Below are 26,230 nucleotides of genomic sequence, written 5' to 3'. Positions count from 1 at the left end.
GCCGACTGCCGAGGGATCGTCGACGCAAGTGGTGATCGCGCACCGCATAAGAAAAATAAATATATTAGTTGAAGTTGGATCGCGATTGTATGATAGTAAACGCACGTGTTTTTGTGCAAGTGACATTTTAATGACGTGAGAATGTTTTTATTAAGCACGTGAAAGTATTTAGCAAAATTTTTAGTGACTGTGTTGTTTGGCAAACTGGATTGTTGGGTTTGGATTAAAATTTTGTTGCAGGTAAGTTTCTTAGTTTAAGCATCTGAGCGGCTTTTTGATCGATCAATCATTAATTTGATAAAAGTAGGTAGGTATTATACAAGTGACAAAAAACATGGTTAATGTTTAATGTTTATTTGGGCCAAAAACGGTACAATATAAAAAACTTAAGAAAATAAGACTTAAATTTAGCTTTAACCAGCAAATATGCCACTATTAAAATCCACTTCACCACTTTTCTCCACTTTTTGCCGTTTATGGCTGACCGTTGACTTTAGAATATTAATTAATCTTTTCCTTACAAAGGAATATGTGTAGAAAAACATTTACTTTACTATTGAAAACATCTATTTTACAATAAATTTAACATAATAACAACACGGTTTTATTGAATATTCAAATGTTAAATAAATACTTAGTAGTACTTTTAGCACTAAACTTCAGTAAACCCCCAAAGTGGTACCCTGTAACGTACGTACCTACCTACTTCCATAGGAAAAATATCAATAAATCACTAAACTTTTAACATACGATAAGTACTATTAATATATAATAATGTATCTTTATTACCTTTGGATCTTTGTGCTCAATTATTACCTATAGGTGTTTACTATTTAAACTAATTTTGTAATACTTAGTACCTACCTATTATACTCGGCGCCGTATGTAGATTCCAAAAAAAACTACTCATGTGTTGCCAATAAAATAAAAGTTTTGCATCGGTAAGTTTTAGCTTTTCTAAATAACATTCATAAGTAATTTATTTATATATAATTGTAGTTAAAATTAAATGCAACCGCATAAATAAATAATTTCATATCAATATTAATTTCACCTACAGATATTTGGTTGAAACTGTTTTGTAGTAGAAAAGTTTATATTACAGTGGTAATACTTCAGGTTTTAACAACATTTGGATACTATTAATCTCATAATTTGCGTACCTATATACTGCCTATTTATAACTATTTTTGATATGCACATAGAAATATTGACAACAAATCACGTATGACAAACTTTATGGTAAACATCGCGGCGACAGGGCCACCATGACATCTCAAATTGTCACTTACTTCTCGGCATCAGACGTTGATTGATCGAATGTTTTTTTTATACTCGTGATAATTTTCGTTGTTGAATTTTTGTTTCCTGTTAAGTATTTGTTATTGCGTTTTCTTCGTGGGTTTTACGTTTACGCAAATAACATGGAACCGGTACCAGGTCCCTGTCACCAAGGAAGCGTCCTAGAAGTCATATGAGTGTCAGTGAGAAAATTATGGTACTGAACTGTTCTGTTATAAATACACCCAGAAAACATGGCCCGAGGACTAATGTTGGTCACTAATAGACTGTGCAAAAAAAGTGGCTGAAATGTTGGGCATGTGACAAAACAGTGAGAAATATTATAAAAGAGAACAAAACGAGTAAAAAGTTGGCTCAATAGATTGTAATAATTTTTGGCACATGGATAGTTCAAAACCAAGGTATTCATGTGTAACACACATTGTACAAAATGCGGTATGCGTTGGTATATAGAAAACATCAAAAACTTGGGATAAATTTTACACTTAAATAACAACAAAATATTATTAGGGTATGACTATTTTTTACTAATGTGCATGGGTTGGTTACATCTGGAACGTTACAAATAGTCACAATAACAATGACACTTGTGTCAGTGACGTTCGGCCATCTTTGGTAACTTTTTTGGAATCTATATACGGCGCCGAGTAGGTATACTTATCGCTTAAAAAATATATAATATTTTGTTGATTATTATTATGAGAACTGATTTAGTAAGAATGTTGGTCACAATCACGCGATCTGGCGTAACATTGGCAAAGTGCCTCGCAGCAAATGCCATATCAACAAAAAAAAAGAATGTTGGAACCAAGGTAGCCTGCATGTTACGTACGACACTGTTTACGAGCAAGTGTGATGAAAAATATTTTTTACCCACGACTTGTCACAAACCATTTGTTGTATCAGTATACTTCATGTTTACCAAATTGGAATAAAAATATCGAATATGACCCAAATTTTATCTGCTCTTCTAAGCACGAAATGGACGAAATGCAACTCCAGACTGCAATGCGATGTGATAAAACGCCTGCTGCGATACTATTTCGTGCGGTAAATTGTTGGTTCAGTGCCCTTAGTGTAAGTTTCGCTTACAAATTACGTCTCGATCGCGTTCGTGTAAAATCTCAATTTGTATGGAAACACGAACATCGCAACGTTCCGCTAGAGGCGCTGTTCATGTTTCTATATAAATTGTCGTTTTAACGCGAACGCGATCGAGACTTATTTTCTAACCGAAAACTTACACTAGGGGACAGGTGACCATTCATACTCAATATACATGATGATTTTTAATCGGTGATCAGGTCAGGAGTTTCAAAATATTAATTTAATAACCACCCTTAAATAGAATTCAATAAATGAAGTTTCACGATGTCTTAACTCGCTCTTTAATTAATTACAGTCAATGATATTCTTAAAATTGGCAATACTCTGTGTGAAGCTCAGCAGGGCTACTACGAAATTCGAAAATCGAAGTTCGTGGCGTTCGTTCCCTCTGAACTTACACTATTTGATACGAGAGCGAGCGGTATGATACGAACTTCGATATTCGAACTTCGGAGTATTCCGTCAGACACAAGCGCTCAGTGCCGGCCGAATCGCCGGTCGGATCAGTTGACTGATCCTGGCTGGTTTGGTTTGCGTCAAATTTTTTATCGAGTAGGTACCGTCAACACGCAAAATCTGAAACGGAGAAAAGTTGTTCGCAGGCAGGTAAAAGAAATTATTATTATTAAAGAAAATGAATATTTTGACCTGTAATGACATCTTTTATGTAATCATATATTTTTAGTTTTGTTAAAAATTGTCTCAAAGAGGTAAAATATTCTCAAAGAACAAACCATTAGTAGGATGACAATGAATTTTAAAAAATATTAAATACAAAGTGGCAGTGGGCGGGGCACATTGCTCGCAGGACTGATGGCCGATGGGGTGAGAAGGTTCTCGAATGGCGTCCGCGGACCGGGAGACGAGCTGTCGGTAGGCCTCCAACAAGATGGAGCGACGACCTGGTTAAGATCGCGGGATCGCGGTGGATGCGGAAAGCACAAGACCGGTCTGAGTGGAGAGCCTTGGGAGAGGCCTATGTCCAGCAGTGGACGTCTTTCGGCTGACATGATGATGATGATTAAATACAAAAAGGAAATACTTGGTTCAGTGTCATTTCGACTTGGGTAATCGTGATCGCCACCGATTAGGTACTGTGCCCTTAGGGGCTGTTTCACCATGCATTGATTAGTGTTAACTGACGGTTAAATGTGATGCCGTCTCTATTTGTTTTGTTCGAATAGACGGAGACGGCATCACATTTAAACGTCAGTTAACACTAATCAATGGATGGTGAAACAGCCCATTAGTGTAAGTTTTCGGTTACACAATACGTCTCGATCGCGTTCGCGTTAAAACCTCAATTTGTATTAGACATGGGTAATCTCGACTCCGCAAAGTGATCTGACTCTCTAAATCCAGCTCCGGTGTCGGTACCGAATCCGCTTATTGAATCCAACTCCTTTATTGACTCCGGTTGTTTCGAGCGATTATTAGTTTATCTATGGTCGATCCGGTCCGGCTCGAATCGGTCGGTACCAAGTTCGGTACTAAACTGAAATAAGTACCCTATTTTTCTGTTTGATTCTTTGAAGCTTGAAAACAGTGTTAAAATGGCATGTTGTGTTGAATATTTCAAATTTTAAATTAAATGCATACGTACACTGGCCTGCATAAGTGGATGGACACCTTACGTTCTATAATCGTTTGAACACGAGAGTTGGCGATTTTGTTAGGTGTTCACAAGAAATGAACTAGATGGCGCTGTTAAACAGTTATTATGATATGATCGATATTTTATCCCCATAACAGCAATGTGCCGATAGCTGAGTTAATCGGCTGCTTACTTAAAATCGTAAATGATCATGAGTTCGTATCCTACATATCAGAATTGTTGTTTTTGGTTCTTAATTTTTTATTATAACTTTCTTTTTAAATTTTGTAGATAACTGAAATGAAATTTAAAAAAATACTCTGAAAAAGGATAACGTTGCAACAGAAATAATACACGGTTTTGAAGTTTGAAACATAAAAAATGTATTCCTAAAACAATATTTATATTCATTAAATATTGACGCAATTATTAATGTTATACTATATAATATTCATTAAATAACTGAAAACCAGAAAGAAGTTTGCTCAGAATCCAGAGTAGAATCGATTACACTATGTTGTAAATCAGGTAGTGTTTGAGTTTTTAAATCCTTTTTTTATTGTGCCCAGTCTAAATATTACGAATGCATACGCCAATTAAATGTTTTAGGGATGTTTCATACCCTTAGATAATTTAATACTGGCCGTTTTGCGTCAGTTTGGCTTTCTTCTAAATCTGGAATTAAAAATTACGACCGTAAAGTTAGAAATGAAGTAGAATGACTGATTACGTAAAACATACAATTATTTAGGAAATAATGAAGATATTCGAAAATAAACGCAAACAACTAACTTAAAATAAAATGAAAAAATATTTTCTGGGTGTCGTGTGAGGTTTTCAGTTATTTAATTAGCACCTGACCAAAAGTTGTATTTTAACATTTTATTGAGGTATTATTAGCTTAAGTATTCATTTCCGATTCTGGAAAGAGGATTGAAGCTGAACCCCAATAAAAAAATAGTATTTGAAAGTAAATTATACCTGAGACCGGGTTATCATAAGACTCGTACGCGTTATAAATTATAATGATTGAAGTTTTCCAGTTTTAAACATTTACTTATCAATAATTGATGGCGTAGATCCACTGTAGTGTGTAATGTGTTACTGACAGTTATAATAAGATTACAGTCATATATTGAACTTTCATACTTATCTCACATAAGTAAACAAAACTATCAAGGTATAATTAAATGTTTTGTTCATAATAATAAAATAATTACTTTTCATAACAAAGTGATACCTACAGGATCACAAATAAAGATAAATATTTTGGTTTATATAATACAGTGTGCTAGAAAATCAGATGCGGATATTTTGAGGATCGATTATTTGCATCGTCGTTAATTGGTTTCAATTAAATTAAATAAAAAAATACAGTTAATGTTAATGCGAGGATGATTATTTTTGGACGGAATGGTATTTTTGTATGAAGCAAAAAAATATTACCACACAATACTTGAATCATTTATGTGTATAATTAATTCTTAGGTTATTAATTACATACCCTGAAAATATCCGCACCTTATATATTTTATTATAACATAATTGTTTAAGTATATAACCCGGTCTACACGTAACTATCAATTTTATTTTAATAACTGGTGTAACCACCATGATTGTCGATAACTGCTTGCAAAAAAAATCGCATCGATGCAACTAGATTTTCACACATATTAGAGCCGAGAATACTGTCCCTTATTATTACACAGTGGGCTTCTAACGTTTCCGGAGTTCGCTTATTTTTGTAATCCCAACTTTGGACATGGTTATACCACCTCATAATTTTTCAATGGGATTTAAATCCGGTGATCTGGCAGGCCAAGGAACGACTTTAATATTATTTTTGTGTTGATCAAACCAGTCTTGCGTAATACGCGACCGGTGTATTGTTATCTTGCACGAACGTTATGCACGGCACTTGTTCTTCTGGATAGACAACTCTAACAGTGGGCCACATCATAGCTGGCGCTGCGGCGCATCTATGAGTCGTGGTCTACCCGATCTTTGACGATGCAGCAAAGATCCTTCGTCTTGATATCGTCGTACCCATAATATAACTGTTTTTATCTGTAACAATATAAATAAACATAAAATAATATAACATAGATATCAATTTAATGAAGAAGTTGGTAGGATGAACGTAAACAAAAAAAAACTCACATTAACTCCAATTTCTCTAGAAATTTCCGTCAATTTTTCCTTCTTCATATAAATTAATAATTTCACACCTTTTAACCATTTCAATATTGCGATGAGAACTCATTTTAAAGAATAATTACGATAATAAGCAGATTCAACTTGAAAGAGACGATCAAACGATGTTGCAAGCAGCTGAACAAGTAGCAAAATCTTTGTAATAAAAACTTAGCCTGGTATTTTGAAGATCTTCAGTCTACCCTCTTTAAGTTTCGTTAAACACGCATGACTTCCGATTAATTTTAAGGCGACCCAATATAGATCCGATTTTCATCGCTTAAGGTAACAGTAATATGGTCAAGTGGTTGTGAACTTCGTTCTTCGTTCGTATGTCACGAGTTCAAATCCCACCAGACGATAATATTGAGTTTGTGTTTTTTGTAAATTTACTGTTAGATTTGGAGATTACTAAAGTTGACACTAATTCGCAACATGGGTCTTCGTAAATAAAGAATTTCATTATCATCAGCATCCCAGCCTATAGATACACGTCCCACTGCTGGTCACAGGCCTCTCTCAGAATAAGAGGGCTTGGGCCGTAGTTCCCACGCGGCCCAGTGCGGATTGGGAACTTCACACACACCAAAGAATTTATCGTTGGAATATTTGAAGGACAAGAAACGATAGTAATGCGAATAATAATATCTCCTTCTCTTACGACAAGTACGAAAGAGACAGAAAATGTCGTTACGCGATTCGCGGTATCACCCCGGTGTCCTACCCAGGCAGGAACATAATTTAGTTACTACGGCAGCGAAATACAAATTTCTAACATGAATATAAATATATTTTTTAAGGTCAGCGCCAGCGCCATCTAGTGAGATCTCAATAAACTAACTAAGTTAGTAAATAAGTAAATACCGCTAATACACTTCAAACACAGATGGCGCCGTTTCTCGCGTCAGACGATTATGTTTTGGAATTGTCCATCGACTTTTGCAGGCCATAGTACATACGTGCTCGCTGGCTTTATAGCGAGCGATGATTTGTTTTGTAGCAGGCTGCCTGCCTATAATTCCGATCCTGCTCCGTCCGGATTGGTACGTTACCGAGGTTCTGAAGTAGTATTCGGAGTAGTAGTAAATAGATTCGTCATAATGACTCTTTTGAATCTGTCCAAACAATATTATGATTTCAATTCTGTGCCATAAGAGCTATTTTACGCTGCAATTTTTGCTTAAAATTTCGTGAAATTAAGCGTCAACTGCTCCGGTCTTATTATATTGTGTTGTGTTGTAATTCTATCTCATGTCTTTCCAATATAACAGAGCGAGTAGTCCGAGTACCGACGTAGATACCGGCTCACTCAGCGCCCGACCAAACATAATAGATCCGATCCAATCCGATCAGAGTGTGAGTGTGACGGCGATCACGAGCCGCTCGATCCGGCCGGACTTGGTCGGAGTTAGTAACGTCGATAAGATTTGAAAGGAGTCATTAAGGGATTGGGATCCGCTTGAGGATCTGACTCTTTTGAATCTTCAGATCCGGATTTACCCATCTCTAATTTGTATGCAAACACGAACAGCGCCTCTAGCGGAACATTTGCGATGTTCCTCTTTCCATACAAATTGAGATTTTAACGCGAACGCGATCGAGACTTTTTTGTAACCGAAAACTTACACTAAGGGTACTGAATTAGAAAAATAGGTTTCTGGTCACCGATTAAAATCATCGTGTATCGTGACGGCCGGGTGGCCAAGTGGTTAGAGAACCTGACTAAACTGGAAGCTTGGGGTCCGGGGGGTTCGATTCCCGGCCAGGCCAGGTATTTTTATGAATAATACGAATGTTTGTTCTGGGGTGTTGGATGTTTAATATGTAATTAAGTATGTGTTTAAAGTGAGTACACGATAAAATCTGGGCGTGCATAATCTGGTGTTACTTTATAATGAATGCAAATTATCAACCAGCATTTTTTTAAGTAATTAATGGTTATGAAACAACATATTAAAAATATAATCAAAATAAAAAGTTAGGGCGTCTATGACTAGCTTTATATATTTCACAGACCGTAAGAAGAAGTACTGAATAATTCAGGCACAGTGAAATACATAACCACACTACTTTAGAAAAAATACTGCTTGAAAATTATCATTTATTGCAAAGTAACACCAGATCATACATGGCCAGATTTTATCGTGTACACACTTTATTTATATATAAGTATGTTTATCGGCTGAATTTTGCTTAAGTAGTTTGGGACTAGGTCAGTGTCCCATGCATGCAAGAAATGCGCGATGCGAATCAAATCAGAAGTTCTTGCGATTAGTCCTGCGAGCTCGCAGATTTTTGCTATGCGATGTGAATGTGAATTCGCAGTTTTATATGAGACCCCTTATAATATCAGCAAAATATTGTTTTTCAAAAATGTAAAAGTTTACTTTCAGGTCTTGGTTTGTGTAGCTTGCTTGCATCCTACGTAGAAAGGAATGAAACTGTCCACGGTGCGGCGGCAACATATACTAACGCATACTACGCGTTCTACGCAGGATGCATGCAAATAAATTACATACATCGATTTAGAATACCTTAGGACACTGTCACCTACAAAATCAAGTCGCAAAAATGTCCCATCGCTAAGACCTTGTCCAGAAGGGGCGAATTCGTCGCGAATAGTATCGCGCGAATTCATATAGTAGCGCGAGTCGAGTCTGGCGTAGTGCACGCGATTTACGCGCGTATTTTGAATTCGCGCGATGCTTGTGGACGCGATGTATTGACGTCTAGTTCCTCGACAACGCGCGTATGAATTCGCGCGATACGATTCGCGACGAATTCGCCCCTTCTGGACAAGGTCTATGTTACAAGTGCGCGCGTCTACTCAGGCAAATCAAAAACACATATTGTACTTAAGAACATTTCAATTTTTGTTAAGCCGGGTCCGCTGCGACGTGTTTTTGTGTTTTTCTAACACCTAACATGTTTTCTAACATAATAGGGGCGTGGTCTAAATGTTTTTGTTAGCAAAAACACTCAAACATGTTTGCCGCGACGGATGGAAAACATCCCCGCGTTCGCCTGCGGAGGGGGGTGCAGCGTTATTTTGTGTTTGCCCTCATACTGTGTCGGTCTCGGTTGTCCTGTCAAAGTGTCAACTGTCATCTTTGAATTAATTTTAATTGATTTGATTGTTGTTCTTTGGATCAGATCCATCACCGCCAACACAGATAAGACGTCCTCTTCGTCGGTATTCATGATAAATTTTGTGCGTGAACAATGTTTGGAACAACAAAAACGTTTTTTAATTAATGTTGCAACGGACGGGCACTTTTACTAACATGTTTGGCTAACATGTTAGACAAACAATGTTTTGTAAAGATTTTCGTCGCAGCGGACCCGGCTTTAGATGCAACCTTATGTCACGAAAATTAAGGTGTTATTTCGAGTGCGCGCGATTGGCGATTATGATTTTACAAAATAAGACCATCGCGCTTTCATCGCGGTATTCTAAATCTATGGTTACATTATAATTATGATAATTATGAAGCTTCACACAAGCGTCAAATAACGATAATAATGCGTACATCTGCAGCAAGCCTAAATTAGTTAGGTATTATGTATGACGTTTTGCTTTGCGCAGCGCCAGACGGTCAATGACTGACTGGGTCCAGACAGAGCTGTCTGGTCTGGAGGTCATTTACGGTCCGAATCGTAAACAAACTAAAAAAAAATCGGTCAAGTGCGAGTGCGAGCGACTCGCACATGAAGGGTTCCGCACCAATGTTTTTATTAACTTGTAATATAATATATTTCAACTTAAATTTGAAGTGGATATCTTCAACCGATTGAGCTGAAATTTTGCATGCATGTATAAATCCGATGACAATGCAATATTATTATGACGTAGAGCTGATCTGATGGTGAAGTTAGATGTTGGCCATAGGAACTGTAATAAAACGACACGACCGCATCGGTTTTAGTCTCATTTGATTCGTCTTGACGACTACCTACTTTGGTAACCAGGGGCAAAAAGTACCGCCAACAAAAAAGCTTGTATTAGTTTTTTTTTACAAAAAAATATTACTGAACTATTTTGTTTTTAAACATTGTACGGAGGTGCGGAACCCTTCATGCGCGAGTCGCTCGCACTCGCACTTGACCGATTTTTTCATATGCGCTAAACGCGCGCTATTTTAAATCGAAAACTTGTGTACGAGCTCATTAGCGCGTGTTTGCTCGTGTTTGTTCTAAAGGACATGTTCGCACTCGCGCTTATACAAGCTTATAATGCGCGTCAACGCTCGAAGAAAACAAATCCGCACCTGCAGGACTACTACGAAATTCGAAAAACGAAGTTCGTATCGTACCGTCCCGCTCACTCTCGTATTAAATAATATAAACGTCGGCGCGACGATACGATACGAACTTCGAGTTTCATAGTGTAGCACTGCTGGCGCGTGTACCTACATGCGCTTTGAAAAACGAGCTTATGCGCGCTCATAAAACGCTAGTCTGTAACCGTCCTAACGTGATAAGTCCCGGGTGGTGTAATAGTTACTTCAAAAGCAGATTCCCAAAGCGCATGTTATTCATTAGCAATTAGTGATGCACTGATGGTTGGAAACAAATTAGAACTTTGAACATCCTAGGGCAAAACAGCAGTCTAAGATAAGAATATCGCTAACTTTAGCGGATGAGAGAAATAAGATTCAGTAAAAAAAATGTTTGCTCACTATAGGTACTTTTTGATGACTGTATTTGCATTGTCATCCAACTTACAAGTTAATCCGACCTCTGGAATTAGGTAAAAAGAACTTGCAAGATTTGACCCAAACAAAAAAACTACTCAAACACCCGAACATAAATCTTTACGCAACTACGCATATTTGATTCATAACATGAACAGATCAATAGATTAATAATTTAATTGGGCCTTTCTGACAACTCTTTATTTCTTCTTCTTTCTCTTTTCTCTTCTTTCTTTCGGTCTTTGAATATTTAGCTACTATGTCCCTAGAAAAGTAATAAATTAACAATTACGTGATCAAGCGTAGCTATATTTTAGACTGCCGCGGTCATTATTACTTTCGTCATAGTGGCCATTAGTGTCCATAACTTATATGTTTATGACCATGCTTACCCGTATTAGTTATGGGTTTCCATAAACTCAAGTTAATACCTCTCTGTTTCCTCCACTCTCTAAAAGCGGCATGTACCTAATAAGGTGAACCGCCAAGTGGGTTCATTGTATCCTAAACCCCATTGAATAAGTTAACTTAAATAAATATTATAATTTCTTTGGTTATATAAAAACCGGATTTGTTTCTTGCCTTGATCTTTCTTTAGGACATCCCCAATCTGGTTGGTCATGAGGACCCAAAACTAGCGAGCATGTATGAAAAGATGAGTGTTGATGTTAAATGTTGATGAGTGTTGATGAAGCGAAAGATGTATCTCAGGATCGTGGTAGGTGGAAACAAACAGTCTGCCTTCCCCTTCGATGGGAAAGAGGCGTGATGTAGACAAAAACCATAATAATTAAAAAAGTTTTTGTTTTTATTGGAACTAAGACCACCGACCGTCCAAGTTTACTTCAAACTGCAGCTGACTCAATGAGCATACTACCTTCAGAAGGTTCCAGCCGTCCGTCTTGCTACGGCTTGGGTCCAATTTCAGCAATAACAGTTAGGCCAGCGCCACACTTGACGGAAATTATTGCATACTACGTGGAACGACCGCACTTCCGCCACAGAATATTATAAAATTATAATAGTACTAACGTACAGAATGGCCACGCTCCGCCCCGCACCGGTTCGAGTTACCCCACCCCTCAAGCGCAGATTGCAGGAAAACCGCAGGAAAGCAGTCGGGAGCGCAACGCGATGTATGTATAAGTATATGTCGGCCGCGCGGCACTAAGTTCGAGAGCAATAATTTCTCGCAATGCGAAATGGTGAAATTATCGCGATTAATACATGAAATAACTACCTACAGAATAATTCGTTTAAGTTTGTAGTCGTATATCAATTTTAATTGAAAATAATATGCTTAAATACACAGACAGACACATTTTAAGCAGGTTTAAATTAATAGATAAGATTTTATTTGCACATATCCAAGCCATACCTACATATAAGTACCTATATATATACATATAATATATGCCATTGGTATTACTTATAGTACCAGTGCCATTAGTGTAAGGTTTCAGTTACAAAATACGTCTCGATTATATCTCAATTTGTATGCAAACACGAACATCGCAAACGTGAATCCATACAAATTGAGATTTTAACTTGAACACGATCGAGAGTTCGAGACGGATTTTGTAACCGAAAACTTACACTAAATGTACAGGGGTTTGGGATAGTCAGCCCTGTGTATCTCACGCACACATCGACGCGTGTATATACGTCGTCGTGCTTATGTAGATTCAAGAACGCGTATTTTGTACGTCGTGGCCGCCATGTGCTTCCGCGTAGTGTGCCCGCTATTTGTAATTTATATGCAATAACATGGCGTTCTGTCGCGGAAGTGTGGCGCCGGCCTTAGTATTAATAAAACTCGCCTTAACAGTAAATAAATAAAAATTCAAGGTAGTTTTATAATTATGATCATTAACAGTACATTGTGCATTAAGGGGCGTAAGAAGGGGATCCCCTTACGGCCCGTGATACACACAATGATTTTCATCACATTGCGAGGAAAAAAGTGCAAAGAATTAAATTATTTTATGTCCAAACACTTCACAGCTCAGCAAAAGCAAGACGCTAAGAAAACAACTGAATAAAATATGGCTACCCGCCAATACAGGGGGCTACCTACTATACAAAACTTGAAAAATCGAAGTTCGTATCGTACCGTCCCTCTCACTCTCGTATTAAATAACATTAAGTAGCGTCAGGAAAACTATATGAACTTCGATTTTCGTATTTCGTGGTAGCCCCCCTGATTGTCACTTTTTTCGAGTCGTCTACCATAGATAATACTAAGAATCGCGTTTAGTTTAGAATTCGAATGGTCTTACGGCCAGATTATTCCAACATGCTAAAAAAATATTTACTAAAATTATTGCAAAACAATTTGTTATAAATTTTAAAATAACTAAGTTTCATGAAGCGTGTCAAATTTTTATGGTGTACAATTAGGTTATAGCTAAGTTTTAAAGATGTAAATAAAACGTTGGCTGACTTTGAAACCTCTTTAGTCTGAAATGACGCACCTACTAACTTTTAAAAACTAAAGTCATAACTGTCTTGGGGAGGAAAACATACGTACCTAAATCCATTATTCCCGCGGGAAAAATTTATGCCATTGTCCTTTAGTATACAGGCATGGAATACCGTCATTGACGAGCAAGTGTGATGAACAATTTATTAATATGTTGTGGGTAGTTTTGTTTGAGGAAAAATATAGGTGAGTACTTAGGGAGTTATAGTGTTCTTACATTGCGGAGGCGGAGGAACTGCATGAACACGCATATCTTGCATAAACTCGCGTATCATATTAAGGTCGCGGGTAAGCAAATAAATTCTTTTAGTTCATTGATATGGACGTGGACCTCCGCAAAGTAACACCTGATTCAATAAATCGTCACTACTTTGAAAAAAGCTGGTATCTCAAAATCGATGATCTTTCAGAGGGAACTTAATGAACATGTTTTAAGGTTCAAATTTGTTGACGTATCGATTTGAGATACAAGATTTTTTCAAAGTGGTGACGAAATGATTCCAGCCGTCGTTAGAGACATGTTTCACCGAATCCAAGACCTTAGACTAGGCTGTTCTTCGTAAAGATATGCCTACTTTCATTTAATTAGCACAGAATATTACATGAAGTCCCCAATCCGCACTGGGCCCGCGTGGGAACTATGGCCCAAGCCCTCTCATTCTGAGGGGAGGCCTGTGCCCTGCAGTGGGACGTATATAGGCTGGGATGATGATGATGATTACATGAAGACCAATAGATATTAGAGGGAATATCATAATCAAATAGAATAACATTAAGAACTAAAACAAATTACAGTACGACAATAGCTGCGGATGTTGATAACACTATCACGACTTCACGGAAATAGAAAATAACCTAAAATCATTTTATGACCACCGGCCACCGGATGGCCAAGTGTTTAGAGAACCTGACTACGTACGATACGAAGCTTGAGGTTCCGGGTTCGATTTCCGACCGGGGCAGATATTTTTATGAATAGGTACTAATACGAATATCTGTTCTCGGGTCTTGTTTGTTTAATATGTATTTAGGTAAATATATCTATACACCGTGTTATTTTTGATATCCGTTGACTTCGGCAGACGACTCAGTTCATTGATATATGAACTACCAGATAATTAACAATAACAATAAACACAAATTTAGAACCTTAATGCTGTTTTACTGCTAATAATTAACTATCTTAACTCTTGGTTATTTTTTAAACAGTAAGAGTTAGACCACAAGTATCTTAGAGAAATTAACTTCATTTGACCTGTAGATTGTCCCCTTAAAGATAACGGATTTTTAAAATAACACGGTGTATAAGTATAAGCATACTAAAATGTAATAAACCAAATAAACTTTTTTGTTGTACCTTTCGTGTTTTTGAATGTGAATTATATATGTACCTTCGCAAAAGCTTTTTCTGTATAATTAGATTATAAATAAAAATCAATGAATAAAACTAAATATTTATAATTATATTAGTAATGCATGAAAATTAAAAGGTATGTAGTAAATGAACAATGTTTCCTCTGTTGTTATTTCATCTCCTCGCAATCGAAGTGAAAAGCAGTGTAAAACTCGAGCATCAAACCGATTTTCCCCTCGACGTGTCTATCTACCCTCGCCATTGAACGTCTCGGGTAAAATGGCTCGTTTTATGCTCTTGTTGTACAATCTACTATTTAATTTTTGCTAGAGTCTACTCCCAAAGTATTGTTTTAGACTAGCCGTTACCCGAGACTCTGTCCGCGCAGAATTAGTTTTTCGCTATTCCGCGGGAACTATGTGATTTTCCGGGATAAAACTATCCTATGTCCTTCTCCGTGACTTAAACTATCTGTATACCGAATTTCATCTAAATCGGTTCAGCGGTTTAGACGCACTTTAGACGTGATGAAGTAACAAACAAACAAACAGACTTACAAACTTTCACATTTATAATATTAGTGGGATTAATGGGATATTATAGGCCTCCAGTATAGAAACTTGATGCAAAGCGGAATTAATACAAGCGTTCACTGAAAAGCGTTACGTTTTGGTGGATTTTGGGGCTTCGAAACCTAAAAAATCATTCATTACCTGTTCTTGGGGCAAGAATTGGTCACTCGCAGCTGCTACCGAGCCTCGCATTCCCACGCTACAGGTTTGATTTATTCATGCTTTTTACTTAAATATTCGTGCCTCATACGATGTTACTAGCAATTTCGTTTGGAGATAAGTCCGAATTGAAATATATTTCAAGTCAGTTTTCAAGTATTCTTTTTTAAATGCAATCTAAATACTGGTTACAAATGGTGGAAGCGACAAGGCGCTCGCCTTAAATACCCAAGGGTCTATCCCTAGAACCTCTAACATCAACATCAAACAAGTTGTATCATTTGACCAGAAATACGACTTGACATTAGATTGGCTTAGCATATATGTATTATAGTGCAAAAAGGTAAGTCAGCTTAGGACAAATTTATAAGTACTAAATGCACCAGGGGAATTGCACTCCTTTGAGTTGCGCAGGCGGGTAAAAAAGAATGAATGAATCAAACCCGTACCGTGGGAATGTAAGGCAGGTAGGAAGCAGGTACGAGTGAGGATTTGTTTGAGCAAAATCAGGTAGTTAATAAAAAATTTTTTAGGTTTTTACCCCCTAAATCCGCCATTTTGACCAGTCAAAAAAAGACTGGGGAATCGGCTAACGCTTACTAGTTACTACTACCAACCAAGTATTGGACGTGCATTACAGAACTACGCAGTTTTGTAATGTTCTCACGTCACTCGTTAAATCAATCAATAGGTAGACTAACAAGATTTAAGAGCCTTTTTGGCACCCTTTGAATAATTAGTTACCAAGCAGCAGATTGTGATTGTGACATCTTTATCATCAATTTATCACCAGAAAAGAATTAATTTAACGTGTACGTGATCAAAGCGTAGCGAGCCTATTTGACATGAATGGTGCCCGCTCATTCATTTCCGTATCTCCAATTTTGATACCCTATTATTAGTTATGGTTTTTCCTTGAGCTAAGTTGAGATTTCCTTGTGCCACTAGCCGAGGGGATTCCATTCTATCCTCCGCCTCACTGTACTAAGAGTAAACTTATTGTAGTTTAGTGGTATATTTTATTCAATCTAAAATCACAGATCAAATTAACTTCAACGATTGCTCTAGGACGCTCTACGAACTTCTGATGGTTCCAGCCACCGATCGAGAGCTATACGTTTCTCCGATTCCCCCACAAACTATATTTAGCTTGCACGCTTTTCACTTTAAAATCATTTATGTTAGAGAAGTGCATGAGAGTAAGGGGGACGCGCCCCCCGCATCGAAAACATTTCCAATCCCTACCAACTGTTTTAGTAGGATAAGGTCAAAAATACATAGTTTGCGACGTCAATAAATCAGTAAATTTTGCTTGGGTAGTTTCAAAGACTTTGTACTCAAGGGCTTATTTTTCTTATTTTTTTATATATATTTTTTTCTTTTTCAGATTTTATGAAAAATATCAACAACTCGACGATGGAAAGTAAGTCACAATACCTGAATAACGTTTTATTTACCTATTTTGATTTATTTTTGTCAGCTTTAACTATAAGTTCTTCACTCTTCAAGCAAATCATGAAGTAACATTGTATAATTGTATATCAATAGAAGTACCAAAAGTAAAATGTTAACCTCATTATAGAAACGATTGTATTGCAGGTAACATTCTGGAACAATTTGCCGCTTTTGATATAAGAGCCAAAATAGAGGTCTCAATATACTTCGAAGACGAAGATGAAGCCAAAGAAATGGCTATCAAAACAGAAAACTTCGCAGACGTCGACAACACGAACAGCCAGGATAGGACTAATTTGCCCCTTAATTGTTCAGAGCCAAAAATAATAATAAAAGAAGAATTACCTGAAACGACTGATAAAAAAATTGATGACGAAGTTACCGGTGATAAACACATTGATGAACAAATTCCGAAAGAGATAACCACACTTGAAACTGAAAACTCACAAAATAAGACTAACAATAGCGATAATGAAAGAAAGCGAAAGCAAAAGCTATTGCAAATCTACAAAAACAAAAGGGTTAAAATAGGGTCACCCCAAGAAAATGTGTCAAATTGTTTATCAAACCAAAATAAAGAAAACGATGTGCAGAAAAGTTTCGTTTCGAATCTTAACTGCACTCATCAGGACGTTGACACTAGTCAACTAAATCTAAACGAAGTGTCATCCGCTGCTGCCATACCGACTTCAAATAAAAATAATGAAGAAAGTGAAAAATATAAAATAAGAACTCGCATATTAAGTTATCTAACTGCTGTGTCAGAAAACATGCGGCTTGTAATGGAAGCATATGCTTACCACAGAGAATACAATACTCCATATGACTGCTTTAAAAAACAAAAAATACACTATTTTAATAATTCTTATAATACTGTTGTGAAAATAATACTTCCAGAAACACATAATAAAGCATTCATTTTAAGTTTTTTACAAATGACTTACCAACACGCTTTGAAGCGACCGACTCTGAACAAGTTCTGTTTACGTGATTATGAAATTCTACTAAAGGAATTATTAAGTTGGGCAAAGAAGAAACAAGATTCGAGCCAGACAACAAAAAATACAACTCAAACTGGTGGTCAACAAGAAAACACTGTACAACCTTCACTTTCTAGTTCAAATTATAGTCAAGCGCCGATTTTAGAAAACTCACATAACAAGCCTGAATTAAATGGCACGACCAAATCAGATACAATATGTATTTTCTCTATAGGATCTCCAGGAAGTGAAATTAGTATTAACGTTGATCCTAAGTTAAGTCCACATCTGCTAACAACTAATAATTTAAAAAAACATGATGCGCAAACTGTAAAACAGTCAAGTATAGACTTTTCACGAGCTCAAATTCCTTTCCAAACGCATCCGGAAACTCGATCAACTAATTTAAATAATAATGAAACTTCAGTGGCGCAAACTACAAGAAAATCAAGTGTAGACTTGCCACAAGCACAAATACCTTTCCAAAAACATCCAGAAACACGACCAAATAATATAAATAACAATGAAGCTTCAGTCGCGCAAACTGCAAGAAAGTCAAGTTTAGACTTGTCACGAGCACAAATTCCTTTCGAAATATATCCGGATACTCGACCAAAAAACATTGAAGCTGCAGTGGCGCAAACTACAAGAAAGTCAAGTTTAGACTTAGCACGAGCAGAAATCCCTTTCCAAACACATCCGGCCACTCGACCAAGTCATACGAAAAACCATGAAGCTTCAGTGGCGCAAAGTACAAGAAAGTCAATTGTAGATTTACCTCGAGCACAAATGCCTTTCCAAACACAACCGGGAACTGAAACAATTAATAAATACACGTATTTGCAGGAACTGTTACATAAACCTCCTTCAATTCCACCTAGCGTCCCGGACATACAAAGTCGACTTTATCCTGAAATGTACAAGTACATGCAAACCACTACCTGTGTCGTCCAAAAGTATTCAGCCAATAACGACAAAATAAATACGAGTACAAGACTACCTCAAAAACCATTAGAAATGCAAAACGGAAACACCATGGTTGGTCAATCACAACATTTACCAGAAAAAACGATGCCACCTCCTTGGATATTAAATCGAAATCAACAAACAGTAAATACAGCTCAGAAGCAGTCGATACTTACACCCCCATCATATGACCAGCTGATTCGTCTGCCACCACCAACTTATGCCTCACCAATATGGAGTCAACAACAAGTACAACCAGAACTTGTAAATTATCAACACATACAGCCTCAATACGATCAGTCAAGGCAAATACAACAATTAAGTCAGCTACAACATAATAGTATGCTTCCACAATATGGGCAATATCAACAAATTCAAAGCCAAATCAGACAATCGCAAAATACACAACCACAAAATGGCCAACCAACGAGACAATCACAATCTATAATGCCACAACATGTATATCCACAAATTCCAGTACAATCACCTGCCCAAACAGAATGTGAAAAACGTCTTCAGGTTGAAGAATGGCATCAAGGCTTAAATGAGCATTACCACCAGGGGCAAATACACCAACAGAATCATAAAAATGCTCCCAGGTCGACCTCTACGGACAGCGGATTCATAAGCCCACTTAACTTCAATGCCGCAGACCAAACGGTACTTCAATATTTTCAGCTTTATTACTATTTAAGTAAATAGCAGACAAATATATATGTATTTGAATGCATGCAGTAGGTAATTAATAGAGGCGGAACCCTATTCGGGCGTGTCCGACACGCTCTTGGCCGGTTTTAGGGTTCCGTAGCCAAAATGGCAAAAACGGAACCCTTATAGTTTCGTCATGTCTGTCTGTCTGTCTGTCCGTCCGCGGCTTTGCTCAGGAACTATCAATGCTAGAAGGCTGTAATTTTGCACGAATATATATGTAAGAAAAAATTCAGGATGGTAGTAAGTATATCAAACTTACAAGGAAAACTATAACGGTTAAGTTTTCTTGAGAATTATTAGTAGTTAGGTATGTACTACATACTACCTACACAAGTAGTGTTGCCGAAAAATCGATAGTTCGATATCTCTTTTCGTGCAATAGTATCGAGAGTATCGATATTATTGCTGTCTAATAATGCAAAACTATCGATACTGTGGTGTGTGTGTGTGTGTGTGTGTGTGTGTGTGTGTGCGTGCGTGTATGCACTCATACGTGTGATGTATATGAGTTCAGAAAACTCCGACCGTCTTAAATTAAATTAAAAGTAAAAAAACATTTTTAAAAACAAGCTTTTATTGAAATAGTCTAAAAAAATAAAATATTTTATACTTTTTGTTTAAGCGTTAACATTTAAATTAAATAGCACAAGCACAGTGTTCCAAACATAACTATTCGATATCATTTATATTCGCTATAAAAGCTTGTCGCGAAATTTCCTAAATACATAATAATATAATTTAATAAAACAAGTAAATGTATTGTAGCGTCAGTAACTTTATTTTATTTTATTTTTCTTAGAATTACTATTTACTTAGGGAGGTGCGCACCTACTATGTATATTAATATTATTATTATCGATTATCTACACAGGTAAATAAATCTTCTTGTCTTCAATTAAAAAATAAAGTTTCTCGATGAGGGCTACAGCATAGATGTCGCTAGTGTCGCTGCTTAAGTGACTAAATAAGAAAACAAACAAGCTGAGATATGTGGTGCATAGGAGAAAGTCGTGTCTGTACCACTGTCCAGCGTTGGTGTAGCGGTATAGCACGCCGCACGGAATGGACCGTGGTTCGATTCCCAGCCTGGGTTCGATTCCCAGCGCTGGTCTTATTTTTCTGGTTTTTCTATGCATCTATATTTCAGTTTGTATTTTCTTCTTGTCTTCACCCATTTATAATATTAGTAGGATTTCAAGTTTTTTAAGGAAATTGGGTTTCAGATTTTAATTACCTATTCTTTTTATGTATTCTGAAGGTGATAAAGATTCTGTAGAATCATTTTTTAGACGTCTCTACCTATAACTTGTATATCTTGTGCGACAGGTGTGTCCGACTGTTGTTGTTTTTCAAAGTAGGCTGTTGTGGCGCATCATGGCGATGGTGCCGTATGAAGTGCGGGACGTGAACTGACGGCCCTTTCTCTTTTTTACTCACTTAGCCAAGAGCAGCCGCCAAGAGCAGCCGCAAGGCAGCCACCGTATCACGTGATATTTTATTTAATTCGGCCGCGGTTAAAATTGTGGATTTTGCATTACACGCATGTTTTTTTTTGGAGTCAGATTTTTATTGATCCATCCCGCAAGGAACATAGACTGCCTAAATTTATTGGGGTTCGGTTCTACGAGTTAAAACGTTTTTTATTTAGAACATTGGCTGTTTTTGCTCTTTTCTCACGCAAAAGCAATCAGTTTTTTTTTTAGAAATGACAATTTATGGATATAGTAGTAGTTGACCATGGGTCGTGAGGATAAAAGGAACATTTATAATTTAAGAAAAAACCGGCAAAGAGCGTGTCGGACACGCCCAAAATAGGGTTCCGTAGTCATTACGAAAAAATTAAGTAATATTTTTCTAAGGATTTCGTATATTTTATACCTTAGGCTGCTATTTACTCTTAAACTACTAATAATTCTCAAGCAAACTTAGCCGTTATAGTTTTCCTTGAAAGTTTGATATACTTACTACCATTCTGAATTTTTTTTAAATTTTCCACCCACTGGTTTAGATTTTAGAGGGGGGGTGCGCTCGATTTTAATGAAAATTTGCACTTTAAAATTGAATTTTTCGCAAGCAAATCACTAAATCGAAAAATCATTTTAGCAACCCCGAAATGGTTCCGGTTGGAGCCTCAGCCCTCAGCTTAAACTATGAAAGCAATTTTGTAAATAAATGAAGAAAATATAAGATTTTTTTTGTAGGTGCCGCCAGTGCCTGAGCATACGGAATCCTCTCAGATTGTAATAACCCACGTTACTTCTCTGAATCCTAATGTACCTTCTATGGCTGAAGGAAGCTGTGTCATGTGCAAGACAACCACGAAGAAAGTCTGCATGGGGTGCATGAAGGTTTATTACTGCACATACGAATGTCAGGTACGAAAAGTTTTTTTACTAAGATTAACTTTAATAATAATTATTAATCAATTTGGTTGTCAGTAGAATTCACAAAACATCTCTTGTTCACGGCCCACCACTTGTATTGTGGCCCACCCGGCCCCCTCTTTATAATTATACGCCTATAGGTAGTCATTCACGATGACGCGTGCCGTGGTTCTTATTACAATGTCATTAATGTCTAATTTTGTCAAAATCACAAAAAGCACCTGCAATAAAAAAATTATGAAGTAATTTTATTTTTTTCTAGCTACAAGACTGGTCCAAGCACGGGCCTAATTGCCACAATAGCGCATCACGGCAACACTGACGAAAGAAACCAACGATCAACTACCGTACCCCAGTATTTTGTAAATAAACTGATTTTTTTACTGAAATATGATTTTTTGACTGAAATAAAGTTATTCTCATATATGCATTTATTAGAAATTGAGAACCTAAAATAACGATTGAATTTGTATGGAAATTTCTTATCCAATATGGTATTTGACAACTCCTAAATTTGCCATGTCTGATATATATTATTATGATAATATAGGTATACAGACAGTGTTTAGCGAAGAGAAAACTTAAATCGGTTGAAAATTGGATTTATAGATTTTTGGAACAATCTATATACCGTCTCTTTCTCAAACGCTTTTCTCTATGCAGAAAGTATGGCGCTACTTGCGCGTGACGTCACATGTAAGTATGTCTTTCTCTGCCTAATCTTGAATTTCAAACCTTTATAACTTTGTTATTTGTAAAGGTAGCTTAAAAATTGTTTCTGTATTCGATAACAGGCATTGTGAAGTTTTAATTTATAAAACATATAAAAAACTAGTCAAATACCGTATTCGGACATGCATAAGCAAGTCTAAGTGTTAATTTAGAAAACAGTACAAAGTAAAAAATAAGACAAACCTACCTGTTTTTTGACTTTTTCTATCTGTATATTTTATAATAATGTAATAAAATGTTATTGATATACCTTCGTGCATAACACGTTGCCAAGCAATTTGCATTAAGTAGTTCATAGTTACAAAGTCGCGCCCTCACACTGTCTGTTCTGTTTTCCTATACCAGTCGCGCGCGGCCACAGAAATGTCACGGCCGCGGCGAACTCAGCGTGATATCGCCAATCGCCATCATAAATAACCTAAGCATACAATTTTCATTTTTAATACAAGCTTTTTTGCTGACTCTACGTGTTGTTGACTTTCCTTGCATTGTCATTCAAACTACATTTGTATACCAAACTTCAAGTCGATGCTATTGACCGTTGAAGAGTTCCGTCCTGCGGAGACGGTCTTGACCGGAGTACCAGGATGTCACTAGTTGATCATTGCATTGTCACGCAATTTACATAAATATTCCTTTCAGGTCAATCTGACTACTGGAACTGGATCTGGTGGTACTGGAAGTTGATCAAATTTAACTTGCAGGTTTCAATACAGACAGACAGACAACGGGACAGGTGAAACTAAATAAAAGCTTGTAAAAATTCGCTCGCGCGCTACTGTGTGTGATAGGCCGTACCTACTGAGCGTTATTTGTGACTGTATTTGATGTGACAAATATATGTATACGTACACGACTGTTACATTATTTTTATAGAGTAAAGGCACTATAAAATGTTAAATGTTCACCCAAACAAAAGCTTTTATATTGTTAAGTAAAAAAGAAACTGAAAATTTAAAAATAAACTTATTTTTGTTAGAAATGAGCCTTTATTTATCAATGTTTACCTTTAAACAAAATTAAAAAAAAACACACTAACCATCTTTTACATATATCTCACCTGATGGTATCACGCGGCATAAAAATCTAAGGCTGCGTATGCGCGAGGAATGATAGATAAATGTTCATCGACCAATGGAAACGCTTCACTTACCTCGCCACGCTCCGCTCAGCTGTTTCCACCGGAAATGCGCTGCACGAGGATAGGTAAATGAAGCGTTTCTATTGGTTCATGAAAAACATTCCTCGCAACACATCCACGCACATCTCCGGTGGAAACGCAACAGCAACCAGGCTATCTCTACTGATAGGGATATATGTGTCGGCGGCCGATCGTAAAATCCGCCAGATCACCAAATTCCTAGGCATATCATGAAATGTAAAAGTTGGCCAGGCATATCACGATGTGCCTGAGAAACAATACGGCAGATCGATTAGAGCAACGCATTCATCGATATTTCTAGCTCTATACCGGGCACATCGTGAAATGCCAAAAAAAATTTTAGGTACGACGAGCGAAGCGAGGAGTGGTTAGTATTAATTGTGACAGCGGCCACAGTGACAGTGCCAGAACCGATATGCCGCCATCATCGACATCTATGTACAGTCAAGGGCAAAGATATCGACACGGCCAAAGTTGCAAAAATATGTATACACGGCTTTAATGTTAAGTGCATAAAGTCGTGTATACATATTTTTGTAACTTTGGCCGTGTCGATATCTTTGCCCTCGACTGTAAGCACCTTACGGCACTAGACTGGCTGTATGGAACAAATCGCGCGGCGCATCAATCATCCATATTACGTCGACATGCCTACGAATTGTACGATATGCCTAGAAATTCGTGATTTGGCGGATTTTACGATCAACCGCCGAATAATAATAGACTGGCCAGCGAAAGCTGTCCACGCATTTTTTACTAAACTTTTATCTGGTATCATTTTTGAGATTGTCAAAATTGTCATATTGTCATTCTAGCCCGGCTTAGATAATTTTGATACTTCTGCTGTAAGAAATAAATAAATTATTTTTTCTTTAATTCAACCTCCTACCATCCTCAAAATGGAAAATGTTGTAAGATTATCTTAGAATTAAAATGTTATAAGATCCAAAAATGTCATGTGTCTGGCTGGACTGTACGTAAATGGGCACAATAATGGTCATAAAATGTACCAAGGGACTACTAAAGTGCATCATCGACTGTCACACATTACCTATTATAATGAATGTTGATGCAGCTTGAAGTCTCCAGTATAATTTAATATATCGAAAATTTAAATAAATATCTAAGTATCAACATCGTTTAATCAGTGTACAGCAAGTGTTGTCAGCCTCATTTTTAGGGTTCCGTAATCAACTAGGAACCCTTATAGTTTCGCCATGTCTGTCCGCCTGTCTGTCTGTCTGTCCGCGGGTAAGCTCAGAGACCGTTAGTACTAGAAAGCTGTAATTTGACATGAATATACATATCAGTCATGCCGACAAAGTGGTAGGTACAATAAAAAAAATAGAAAAATTATCGTACCTCCCATAAACGTAAAGTGGGGGTGATTTTTTTTTTCTCGACTAACCCTATATTATGGGGTATCGTTGCATATTAGTAGTTTTACTCTTAAATAGCAGTCTAAGGTATAAAATATACCTAAACTTGGAAGATTCAGTACACAATACGAAATCCTTAGAAAAATATTATTTGATTTTTACGTAATGGCTACGGAACCCTATCCTGGGCGTGTACAACACGCTCTTGGCCAGTTTTGAGGGTTCCGGAGCCAAAATGGTAAAAAAGGAACCCTTATAGTTTCGCCATGTCTGTCTGTCTGTCTGTCCGTCCGTCCGTCCGCGGCTTTGCTCAGGGACTATCAATGCTAGAAAGCTGTAATTTTGCACGAATATATATGTAAGCTATGCCGACAAAATGGTAGAATAAAAAATAAAAATAATTTTTTTGTAGGGTACCTCCCATAAACGTAAAGGGTATCGTTGGATAGGTCTTTTAAAACTATTAGAGGTTTGCTACGAAGATTTTTCGATTCAGCGATATGTTAGCAATTTTATCCAAATCTTTGACTGTATAACCTGTTGATACCTAAATTGATAACACTATGAAAAGAGGGTATTTTTCTGATTACTTTTTGCCCCTGGTTACCAAAGTACTCGTCAAGATGAATCAAACGAGTCCAAACTCAATGCGATTGTGTCATTTTATTACAGAGTTCGTATGGCCACCTTCTAGCTTCATCACTAGATCAGCTCCAGGTCATATTGCATTGTCATCGGATTTATATATCATTATCATCATCATCAGTAGTGAGGGATACAACGGTTCCAGATCTAAATTTTTTTGGTCCAAAATGGCGATTTTGGGGCGGGTCCAATCCTAAAAAAAAAAAAAAAAAAAAAAAACCCCACTTGGAGCGATTGGACGAGGTCTGAGAACGCTCCGCCCACTCCTTCCTGTACATATGTACTTCACTTCTGGGGCAATAGCAACTCCGAAGCACCTAATCATAAAAGGTTCGACCCGCGAACAATACAAGCCGCGC

General features: G+C 37.1%; 1 protein-coding gene across 5 annotated transcripts; it reads left to right on the top strand.

The window, feature by feature from the left end:
* LOC141436865 (uncharacterized) lies at nucleotides 1-23,647 on the top strand. 5 transcript variants are annotated; one of them, XM_074099949.1, is made up of 6 exons: nucleotides 1-240; nucleotides 16,845-16,880; nucleotides 17,057-19,518; nucleotides 21,771-21,944; nucleotides 22,216-22,300; nucleotides 23,328-23,647. In XM_074099949.1, exons 2-5 carry the CDS (start codon nucleotides 16,850-16,852, stop codon nucleotides 22,273-22,275), a joined length of 2,727 nt encoding a protein of 908 aa, XP_073956050.1. In that variant the 5' UTR covers nucleotides 1-240; nucleotides 16,845-16,849; the 3' UTR covers nucleotides 22,276-22,300; nucleotides 23,328-23,647. The 5 variants fall into 5 exon arrangements, with proteins under 5 accessions (XP_073956050.1, XP_073956049.1, XP_073956048.1 ...); XM_074099948.1 differs by having other exon boundaries at nucleotides 22,216-22,315; XM_074099947.1 differs by lacking the exon at nucleotides 23,328-23,647 and having other exon boundaries at nucleotides 22,216-22,379.
* The last annotated feature ends 2,583 nt before the right edge of the window (nucleotides 23,648-26,230 follow it).

Source organism: Choristoneura fumiferana, chromosome 17, assembly GCF_025370935.1.
Source record: "Choristoneura fumiferana chromosome 17, NRCan_CFum_1, whole genome shotgun sequence".
NCBI lineage: Eukaryota > Metazoa > Arthropoda > Insecta > Lepidoptera > Tortricidae > Choristoneura > Choristoneura fumiferana.
The sequence above is the reverse complement of the archived record's forward strand: the minus strand, read 5'-3'. Positions and strand labels throughout refer to the sequence as shown.

Coding starts and splice junctions, on each gene's coding strand:
- LOC141436865 (XM_074099949.1), top strand. CDS start 16,850: ATGAAAAATATCAACAACTCGACGATGGAAA. Junction 16,881..17,056: donor CAACAACTCGACGATGGAAA/GTAAGTCACAAT, acceptor ATTGTATTGCAG/GTAACATTCTGGAACAATTT. Junction 19,519..21,770: donor TCAATGCCGCAGACCAAACG/GTACTTCAATAT, acceptor TTTTTTTTGTAG/GTGCCGCCAGTGCCTGAGCA.